Here is a 12,328-nt window from a genome sequence, read left to right on the forward strand (position 1 = left end):
TAGAACACGTTAAAGCAGCAACACGAACGATTAATCATTTGTAACCTTTTTTGTCACCATTTTTTTTTTTTTAGCAAACCCTTGTGGATTGAAGCCATGCAGAAACGGCGCAAAATGCTTCAATGACAAGGAAGAATTCATTTGCAAATGCCTAGCAGGATTTAAAGGGAAGATCTGTTCTGAAGGTAAGTCGGCATGTCATTAAGCTATGACTTATTCTTAAAATAGATTTTTCGAAAATAGCACAGATTGCATCTTCAGTATATATTTTTAGATGGGCTCGACTTAAAATCGCCCCAAATGATCTTTGTCCAATGTTCAAAAATGCGTACATAAACCTGCTTCATGTTTTAGTATAGTGTGTGGTTGTAGCATATTTGCTTCCAAACTAATCATTCACTGTTTTAATACCTCATTGCAATGCAACTTCCTGTTCTCGTAGCTTCTTTACAAGAATTACAAGACGGTGGAACTTTCTTACTATCCACTGTTTTCCGTCTACCTACAGCCATGGTCTTTTCAAGACTAAGGTCAATAGGCATTTCCTGTCTTTGCGATAACCATCTTTCGTCCTTGTCAGCTCCTAATATAGTGACTTCATGCCTTGTCTCGAGTGATTTCCATAAAAAACAAAACAAACAAAAACTCTACAGTCAATTCAGATATACAGTTTTTCATGTTGTCCTTCTTTATTCTTTTCAAGGGGCAGTCACTCTTATTTCTGCGGTTGCAGCTGTAAGATGAAAGGCGTGTCAAAATAGAGTAAAGGATATCTATTTAGTATTATACTAAAGCTGAGTATATATTTTGACCATGCAAAATACATGCTAAAGTTTTTCTTAGTTTTAGGATTGAGTTAGGTTGAAAAATTAAATTTTAATTGTCTCATTAGTCTTCACTTCTAATTAATTAAAAAAGTTACTTATCTTTTGATAAGTTTTTGTCATTGTATCTCGTTTTGTCCCCGGCCATTCTTCTCTCTGTCTCTGTCTCTGTCTCTGTCTCTGTCTCTGTCTCTCTCTCTCTCTCGTTCTTTATATATTTGGTTATTTACAGACGAAGGTAATAAAGAAAGTGATTGATAAAAAGATTGGAATAGTTTATTATAAATAAAAGAGAATGATAACACTGCTAGTAATACGAGTTACGCAGAGAGAAAGGAAAAGGATGTTATAGTAAGCAGAAAGCGGCTAATTTTATCTGTTTTTTTCTTTTAAATTTGACTGTCTTTCCAAGCTATTTTTCTCGTTTTCTAGTATATATTATAAATCATTGTTTGTAAATAATAAAATATCAACCACATACATATATGTTTAATTTTCATCAATTTAAAGAAGACTAGTTTAGCCGAAAATATTGAATTTAAATAAATGTTTTTATTAAAAAATATCTTGCCTCGTGTTATCTAGTTTTGTATTTGTGATTTATCGATCCTTATAATGTAGTCCTATTAAACCCAATATTAATATTCTCTCTCTCTCTCTCTCTCTCTCTCTCTCTCTATATATATATATATATATATATATATATATATATATATATATATATATATATATATATACTAGCATGGGTGCCCTGCATTGCCCGGGTATTTGGAGGTGTATGTTGAGCAAAAAAAGAAAAAAAAGAAAAAGGTCAATTTTTTTAACTTTGACCTCTATTATGACCTTATTAACTTTATTGTTTTGGGTTCAAATCAAGTTATTAAGTTAGATCCATGTCCAAGGAAACAATATCTAAAATTTCAAGTGTTTAGACCCAAAATTGTCGGAGGAGTTTGGTAGAGTTCTCAAAGGTCAAATCGTTGAACTTTGACCATTTAATCGCGAAATTTCTGGCCGAAAACCAATCACATCGATTTTCCCAAATCTCGGTACCCTGTATATCAAATATCGAGTCTGTTGACTGAAAAATGACAGAGTTATTGCGAAGGAAAATGTACACAAACACACAGACACTTTCAGTTTTATATATATATATATATATATATATATATATATATAATATATTTATATATATATATATATGTGTGTGTGTGTGTGCGTGTGTGTGTATGTATGTGTGTGTGTGTGTGTGCGTGCGTGCATTGCCCGGTCGTAAAATACGCTTAAATATGATATTTTGATTAATGCAGATTTCGTATTTATTATTATATTCTATTGGACCCAATATATATATATATATATATATATATATATATATATATATATATATATATATATTGAAATACTGGAAATATATATATATATATATATATATATATATTGAAATACTGGATATATATATATATATATATATATATATATATTTCCAGTATTTCAATATATATATATATATATATATATATATATATATATATATATATATATATATATATTGAAATACTGGAAATATATATATATATATATATATATATTGAAATACTGGAAATATATATATATATATATATATATATATATATATATATTTCCAGTATTTCAATATATATATATATATATATATATATATATATATATATATATATTGAAATACTGGAAATATATATATATATATATATATATATATATATATATTTCCAGTATTTCAATATATATATATATATATATATATATATATATATATATATATATATATCCAAACAGCGAATGGTTTGTTTGGAACCAAAAATGATACAACCCTAGATTATATAGTACACACGAACGGTCTTATCTGTGCCTTTTTGATTATGGACGATTTTTAATCTGTTTAACTCTTGAAAAAGCCCGCGTAAGGTATGCGAAACGTTGGGGATTTTGGTTTTCTTCCCCTCATATTTAAATCTCATAAATGTGTGTGTATTTACATGTATTCAAAATAATATATATATTCAAAATAATATATATATGCAAAATAATAATAATACACCCGTCGATTTCGACGTATTTTGTCCACCACAACAACTAAGTTCTTTGGAAATCCACACAGATGCTTCGTTTTTAGTTATGAAAGCTTAACCACACTTTTTAGTACAACTGCTCCACTTAGTCGGTGCAATGGCTGCCACAGGACAGAGCAGACAGTAGCCCTCAGGTTTTACATGAGAGTTTTTCCTCCTCCTAGATGCATGTCTTAAAGAAAACCGAAGGTGCCACTCTCCTAGTGGATTAAATCCATTACGAGATACTAACCTGGGAATTTCTAAGTTCCAGCCCGTTACATACCGCACATAACATTCCCAAATGGTCACTTATGTGGTACTGACCTGGCTCATCGTTGCTTTACTTTAATGATCTAGCGAGAAGCGGCGTGTCAACGTGATTATGCCGTATGTTTTTTTTTTTTTTTTAATCCAAAATAATATATTTTAAAATAATATTCAGGGGAAAATTTCCAGTATTTCTTTAAATACTACTCCATCCATAAGTAGAGATTTAACAATAGTAATAAAATATTTTCTGCGTATGTGATTTTTATATAGATATATGCAATCATATGCGAGCTCTCTGTTGTATATACACAAGGAATGAATACATTAAAATACAATTGAAACGTTAAATAGTGTTGCACATATTATCATCAAAATAATAAGGCTGATAAGAAACGTGAATGCATTTTTAAGCAATTCAGATAATTTTATCACTGTTATTATATTTATCTATCCTTATTGTGTGTGAATATGAATTAACTTATCTTTATTTTATCTTGTAGTCAATCCCTGTGGTCTTAAACCCTGCAGGAATGGTGCTCAATGTTTTAATGAGAAAGATACCTTCAGATGTCAATGCACCGCTGACTTTATGGGAAGAACCTGTATTTTGCGTAAGTCATTATAAGTCATTCTTATTTTACATTTAAGATAACCATTTTTGAAAGGTTCACGTTGATAAGAGTGTCGCATCTTTAAGCCTGAATAAAAAGTGTCAAGTCTTTTATTATAACTAAATTATAACGTTTCGTTTATCATAAGTATCCACCATAATTCCGTAATTTATGAAAATCACACCATAGAAGAATGCTAGAAAAAATATATAATCTGATTTTTGTTGTTGTTTTTTTTTTTTTACTTGTGAGTCATCATTTACTAAGGCCCGAAGCCCATTTGAGGATAAGAATTAATGAATGTAAGTTGGTAGTATAGTAATCGGTGATGGTGTAAATTGGATATAATTTGATTATTTATGGGGACGGCTCAACAAGAATATGTTTACATTGGATTTGGAGGCTACCACGTAGTATTTAACCGGGAAGCAGACCAGCGGAACAGTGCTCCACAGGCGGATAATTCTGGAAAAGAAGCTTTCTCCATGGAATTTGCATTTAGATTTAGGTACAGATAAAGAGTAGGAGAAATCATATATAGTTTAGGCATTAAAGGTAGCTTTATGTTGTTCTTTTTGCTTAATATTATTAATTTATATATTAATAATATTATTAATTTATATATTAATTTATATTATTAACTATTATTACATGAGGAATCATTTCGAGTTAAATTATTAGATAAACACGACATCAGGTTCAAATTCGGTGACCATTTTGTTTTCCCACGGCTTTTGCCTCATAAAGTGGACACTTTTCAAGCGTGTTTTTTTTCTCAATTTTAGATGCATAATACTAACTAAATTTTTCTAATAGAAACGTTTCCTCATTTAGTAATATATAACGAAAACAACATAAAACAACTTTTAATGCCTAAAGAGATTTTTCTCGCGTTCTTCCCTGGCAGCGATCTTTATAAATTACCTATATGATTTTATACCGGAAAATTTCTTGTAAAATGTGAAAAAAAAAAGAAGTATGTACTTGTAAGAATATTAAAGTAAGATACGCATACGTGATGTTGTAAGCAAGCAAGTAATTTATGATAGTTAGATGAAGCATACGTATATTTGAATGGCTTATCTCCCCACCAGGGAGATCGTGTTGGGTGAAGGTCCATAATGTGTAACTCTCTAAGAATAATTTACATCTAAGAGGGATTTGAAGAAAAAATAAATTTAAGAATATTTGTAAACAAAAAAAAAAAAAAAAAGGATAAGATGTTATTATATACTCGCTATAGACAACAGCATATTATGCAGACTATATACATTGCTAATCACTAGGGCTGTGACAACAGCATATTCTTTTCATTCTTTTGACTTTCAAGTATATATCCAACACAGCAAGACAGATTAATCAACCGAGAACCACATCAGTCTATATAAAAACATATAAGGTATTAACGGATACACACTCAAAAGTCCAAACAATGAAAAGTATATGCTGTTGTCACAGCCCTACTAATCACTGTGGAGAGAGACTACTGCTATGATCAATATCAGACGTCATAGATAATACTCCTTGTATATGACATACATCAGCCATATTTTTCACTTAACGAAAATGCATCCGCTGTATTATTGAAAACCTCTTGAAGCCGTGAAGCCTCCAAAGAAGGGGTTATTTTACAGAAGCCATCGCCTTGCATGTTTTTATTGAGCGTCATAAGTAGTTAACTGTTTCAGAATCGAAAGAGTATTAAATAGATTTTAAAGCAAAAGTTAAGAGTAAGTAAGTTGGGAACTCATTATCATCGGTGTTTGTTGTGACTATTCAAATATTTAATGCGCTTTTGCTAGACATATTTTACTTGTCTAAACTTGGATCTGGTGAGTTGAGAAATGAACAGCAAATATTAGGATCAGTAAAAAAATCCGATGATAAAACTCTGACTGATGCTAGCCGTGCATGTGTCATGCTCATAAACTATAAATTAAAGGCGTGTAACCGTAACTACAGAATGACAGATGAGAATATTATTTCTGTTCATTTTAATCTAGTCTGAACTCAGGTGATGTATATGTGTGTGTGTGTGTGCAGTCAGCGCCAACCCTATTCAGTGTTTAACCGGCTTCCCCCGAAGGAGGAAGTTTCATGGGAGTATGAAATTCACAAGGGGTCCCCAGTCGCATGTATATCCCCGTTAGGGGTGATGACGACGGTAGGTTTTTGCAACTTTTTGCAGGGAGGTGTCGACGTCCTCCTACATACAGCACCTGGACTTCCCAAATTGGTCACCCATTTTAGTGATGACTAGGCTCAACGTTGCTTAACTTCGGTGATTTGACGGGAACCGGTGTGTGTCAACGTGATTATGCCGTATTCACGGCTGTATATAACTGCTATGCTTAAAATTATGGAAACTAACAATTGACGGTTGAGAATCAGTGTGTGTGAGAGAAAAAGAGAGAGAGAGAGTGTGTGTGTGTGTGTGAGTGTGGAGAAAGGGTGTGTGTGTGTGGAGAGAGAGAGTGTGTGTGTGGAAAGAGTGTTTGGAAAGAGTGTGTGTGTGTGGAAAGAAAGAGAGAGAGAGAAAGAGAGATAAAAAGAGAAACAGAGTGTGTGTGGAGAATGAGATAGTGTGTGTGTGAAGAGAGAGAGGCAGAGAGGGAGAGAGAGAGAGAGAGTGTGTGTGTGTGTGTGTGTGTGTGTGAGAGTGTGAAGAGAGGGTGTGTGTGGACAGAGAGAGTGTGTGGAGAAAGTGTGTGTGAAGAGAGAGAGAGAGAGAGAGAGTGTGTGTGTGAGAGAGTGTGAAGAGAGGGTGTGTTTGGATAGAGAGAGAGTTGATGGAATTGATCTCTCGAATTCGCTAGTCGGCCGAATCAGCTTGTATAGACGATATAGACATCCATAACTGCATCGTCCATTTCAGAATTTCGCCTATGTAGCCAATGTAGCCAGTCCACCTATAAAATGTGGCTTCCAGACATTTTATTGCTTATTTAGCAATAAGCGTAGTTTTGTCTGCAAGAGATCTTTGCAGGTGTCTCGGCATGAAATCATCGAATGTTTATTCTTTCAGCCAGGTGGAGATCTGCGTCAACCGCTTTGGTGTTATTTCACCCGGTCAGGTGTTATGTCTGGTACACCAAACCAGATCTTTAACGTATAATAAAAAAAAATCCGTTGATAATGTTAAAGTATACTTGAGATTTTGGTGCTCAATTAATGTACTAATACTAAAACTGTTTCTTTTTCAAAAAAAGCAAATGATTTTTTAGGGAAGATGAAATATCTCATCGGTAGATATAGACTCCATGCTGATAAAGCCAATATTCAGTAAATATAAAGGTATCAGAACGCGATATAAAAATAGTTTTATGTTGATTTTTGTGGTTGTTACTAAATATTATTAAATGAGTAAACATTCCGAGTTAAAATCAATTTAGTACTACACGTGAAAAAAAAACCCCACACTTTAAATGTGGAAATATGTTTTAAAAAAATCGAGATTAAAAGAAAATGGAGATTTATATGACCAGGAGTGTTGTATTGCTATGTTATTTGTATCACTCAACTCGAAAATAGTGTAAAACGATGTTTTTATTTTTGCCTATTACTATTCAATACTACATTTATATTTAATATCAAGACGTTCTTAATATCATAATATTAAAAAGATATTTGTATATTATAACCTATACACAAATTGTATTTGAATATTTTGGAGAAAAAACTGTTTAGTCTGTTCATCTCTACATTTATTCGCTATTCTTACATAGCAAATAAGAGTCTCTGCTCTAAGTGTGTTTTACGAACTATCTGATAGTGATAATATACATAAGATAGTTTACTAGCCAATTAAATACAAACCAGTAACGTAGATAGAGGGGTGGGGGCGGTCCTCCCGGGGTAACAGCAAAAGGGATGACACAATGTCACCCCAACAAAATTTTTCAGCCAGGCTAAGTTGCTAAAATAGTCTGTAAATATGATTTATTTATCATATATCATGTAAAATTCTAAAGTTTTCTTTTCTAAAATATTAGAGGTCCTGCATATGACCTTAAACTATATCCGATGATGAGGTCCCAGCTTGCAGGCTTTGGGGAGTGTGGAGCCACCCCTTAATTGCCATTGCTCCCAGGTCCACTCTGACTCGGAGTGGTAGTGCCTGTTAAGGTCCCAACTGACTTGGAAAATAAAAACAAATATATTCTATTAAAATCTTTTTCTTCAACATCACTGGATTCGGCATTAAAAAACCTGGAAAGGGTTGATATGCCGTAAAACAAAAAACAACCAACCAACTAAAATATTAGAAACTTTGACATTTTTTTTTTAAATTAGTAACTGAAGAATATTTTTGCCGATGTTTATTTAAAACTCTAAACCCTGTATTTTTTGTAATTTTTAAAAGTACATTTGAAATTATTTGATGACGCTCATTTCAGTTTTTTTGTGAAAAATAATTGAAAAAAGGATTAAGTGCTTATATATATATATATATATATATATATATATATATATATATATATATACGATGATTGCAACGTCTTGTCAGACGAGTGCCACTCCCTCAGACACTTAAAGTCCATGAGCACAAAAATGACTTCAATCGCCACAGGACCATTTTTATAGACAAATCCCTGAGGGAGTATCTATACACAGATGATGTTACAAAGTCTTAGCTTTGCACGACAGCTAAGTCTCTCTCTCTCTCGGTTCAAAATGTTGAGATTCAGCAACAAGCAAGAGCAAGATAGCCAGCAACAAGTTAAACTGCAGACCAGCTTAATGCAGGTACTGGTCTCCCGCTTTATGTTTTTTTTTTTAAATCAGAGGTTTGCTTCTCCTAGAAAGGTTGCCTTTACCACGGCTTACGGGAGCCCTTCTCCACCCCAACACACATATACATACACATAAACACACACGGTGCTAGTTGGCCGTTGACTCCGAAAAAAGGGTTCATATATATATATATATATATATATATATATATATATATATATATGTGTGTGTGTGTGTGTGTGTGTGTGTGTGTTGTAGCTAAAGCGAGGCGGGTGACAGCAAAGGAGGGGTGACACAATGTCAGTGGAGTGGCATTTGAGCAGACCACCCCGGGTGACATTTACTCTAGTTATGCCACTGATACCAACATATTTAGAAGTATAAATGCTATTGAAATCCGCCGTTTCTCATATTTGTTGGCAGTTTTGCAAACTAAATTTGGAAATAAGTGACAATTTTCTTAGCAAGACTTCTGCAATAACTTTGGCCGTATATTAACTCATAACTGTATAGCCAAAGGTGTTAACAATTATTAATATATGAGAGTCGTTCTAAAAGTAAAGCCTCCTATTTTTTTTTTTTTAACTAAAACAGTAAAATGTTGAAAAGCTATTCTCAATGCACTTCTGCCAGCCTCCTTTAATGCCTTGATTGTAAAACTCTGAATCATGCTTTTTCGCTCACATCTATGTCGTCACTCTGAAATCAAAAAACCCATCTAGTAACTGTGTTGGCATCAACTGTATCGTAAACGTTCAATAGGCGCCGGTGAATATTGATCATTCAATTTTATCTTCATGGAGAAATTCATTGATGCACGTCCAAGACAGGGGTCAAATTTTCTGCAATAGAGAGATAAAACTACCAAGGCGTGCATGCATGGGTTAATTCATCATAACAATACAATTTGCAATCCCCGTTTGATCTGATCGATTTAGGCGGAATAAAAAGTAGGAGGCATTATTTTTAGAACGGCCCTTGTATTTAGTTTCCTCTGTTAATTGCAAAGAATGTAAATCTGTTAGTCTATCAATCCATTAGTCTTCTAATTTTTTAAAAATTCCTTCATTTGATTTTGACAAAAATTTTCTTGAAATTAGATGATTATGGAAAAAGAAAATTGAATGAGCCAGATCATTTGGAAAAAAGAATTTTGGTTTGTCCTCTTGGATGGCCAAAATAGAAATTAATCCTGAATGCCTAAACATTCTGTCATTTAAAATTGCCCTAATTTTGAACCTAAATGGTTCAAAACCAGGGCAATATTAAATATTAGCCTTTGATTGTTACATAACCACTACAACCACCTTTACAATGAGATGTAACTATTCTATATTACGTTTTACGTGGATTTTTGTACTTTGGCTTTTTTTTTTTTTTACAAATATGTTTAAAACAGAACTACTTCCAATATTCTAACGTGACTAACTAAATGTCAATTCTGTGTTCTTTGTAGCTAACCCGTGTGGAGTTAAACCCTGCAAAAATGGTGCTAAATGCTATAATCATAAAGATACATTTAAGTGTGTCTGCAAACCTGAATTTATGGGCGAAACATGTGTCAAACGTAAGTAAAGAATTTGTCTATCCGAAGTGTTTGAGTTGCTTTTATAACCTTTTATATTCCTTTTTCTTTCTAGATGTTTCCCAATTCTAGCTGTAATAATAATAATAATACTCCATTATTTCACCACCGTTACCCCCCACAAAAAAAAGTGATACCAAAGAGCCGAGAAGGGTCAAGGAGGATGGAAAGACCGAGGAGGGAGCACTGGCCAGACCTCCACTGGACAAGTGCGAAGAGAACTGGGATCTTGGGAAGGCTTAATGCCACTCAAATTCCAGTATAAGAGAAATCAATGGTAAGAGGCTGCTGCGATGATGCAAATTTATTTGCAAATGCTATCGAAGGAGGAGGAGAGAGTTGGACGTCTGGAGAGACTTGTTGTCACTCAGCTTCCAGAGAACACCACAGGTTTCCAATCAGATCGTTTGCTGACTTGTTTGAAAGCTCCATGTGAGCCGATAATAATAATAATAATAATAGTAGTAATAATAGTAATAATAATAATAATAATAATAATAATAATAATAATAATAATAAATATTATTTTAAAATAGTTATCAAATTATAAAAAATAATTTCATATAGCATTAAAAATTTGAACTGCCTTTGAGGACTCTATATGTAGTCACCTTTAAATTAATTCCTAGGATTCTAATCAATGTGATCACTTCCAACCTTTACATGAACGATAAGTACAGAAACAAATCCTGTTTATGTTAAATTAGGCGGACAACCATAGTCAGCCGTCTTAACAGTGTTCATCAATTCATGTAGAAAAGGAAGTTGTCTAGATATGTGCGTTCGTATGCGTGCGTATATATATATATATATATATATATATATATATATATATATACTAGCAAAAGTACCCGTCGTTGACTGGGTTCAAAAACAGCCTACAGAAAATGGACTCTGATTTATGAAAGTATGATAGGTTATGAAAAGGAAGGGTTGTAAATTTCTTATGTACATCTATATCAAAAACACTTGTAAACGTTTTTTTTTTTAATTTTTTAATTTTTTATTTCCATACTTTGTGGACTAGGCGCGAACGGAGACCCCAAATTTTAATGAACCACCGTTCTGCCAGATAAAACATACCCATTCCTGTGTCTCGATACATCTTCTATCATTATATGCAATCAGTTTTTAGAATAGTCAACCATATAGGAGCCTATTCGTGACCAGACACACACACGAACACACACACACGAACACACACACATTCAGCTTTATATATATATATATATATATATATATATATATATATATATATATATATATATATATATATATATGTATATATTCTTAGAAGTGCATGCCTGTGGAACTGTTCCGTTTGCCTGTTTCCCACCTGACTACAAACTTGGATGTCTCCAAATCCAACATAAATAATTCCTGATGAACCTCCCCCTTAAGTAAGGCACTTTATCAAATCTTCAATACTAACGATTACAATGATACTATGCCACTGATTACTGTATACGCAACAACCCTTATCCTCGAGTGGCTTCTGGGCCTTGATAAGTGGTGACAGCCTTGTGTGTATATATATATATATATATATATATATATATATATATATATATATATAAGCTTGAATAAAATTATGAAATACTGTAGGCATAAAATCAGCTTTATATATATATATATGCACACACACACACACACACACACACACACACACACACACACGGCATAATAACGTTTACACACCGGTTCCCGTCAGATCACAGAAGTTAAGCAACGTTGAGCATGGTCATTACTAAAATGGGTAACCAATTTGGGAAGTCCATGTGCTGTATGTAGGAGGACGTCGACACCTCCCTGCAAAAAAAAGTTGCAAAAACCTAACGTCGTCATCTCCCCTTACGGGGATATACATGCGACTGAGGACCGCTTGTGAATTTCATACTCCCATGAAACTTCCTCCTTCTGAGTAAGCCGGTTAAACCCTGAATAGTGTTGGTGCTGACTGTACGTACACACACACATATATATATATACAGATATACATATATATATACACACACACATCTATATACACATATTTATATACGTGTGTATATATATATATATATATATATATATATATACATACACACACATATATATATCCCAAATCTGGAGGAATTAAAATATATATATATATATATATATATATATATATAGTACTGTTTCGCTGTTTCATAGCTCATTAGTGCGGCTAGACAGGCAACTACCTCAAGC

At 33.0% G+C, this 12,328-nt stretch overlaps 1 protein-coding gene across 8 annotated transcripts in view; it reads left to right on the forward strand.

The window, feature by feature from the left end:
- The window catches only part of LOC145303489 (uncharacterized), a 731,279-nt gene that overhangs the window by 320,698 nt on the left and 398,253 nt on the right, over positions 1–12,328 (forward strand). For 7 of the 8 annotated variants that reach the window (XM_080144908.1, XM_080144909.1, XM_080144911.1 and 4 more), the window contains 3 exons: positions 75–185; positions 3,688–3,798; positions 9,989–10,099. The exons of the other annotated variant lie outside the window; for it this stretch is intronic. In XM_080144908.1, coding sequence (XP_080001034.1) covers positions 75–185; positions 3,688–3,798; positions 9,989–10,099 — 333 coding nt within the window. The remainder of the gene's footprint in view (positions 1–74; positions 186–3,687; positions 3,799–9,988; positions 10,100–12,328) is intronic. 8 annotated transcript variants of the gene reach the window in all.

Source organism: Euprymna scolopes, chromosome 19 (assembly GCF_053919585.1).
Source record: "Euprymna scolopes isolate OS-2025 chromosome 19, ASM5391958v1, whole genome shotgun sequence".
NCBI classification, from domain to species: domain Eukaryota; kingdom Metazoa; phylum Mollusca; class Cephalopoda; order Sepiida; family Sepiolidae; genus Euprymna; species Euprymna scolopes.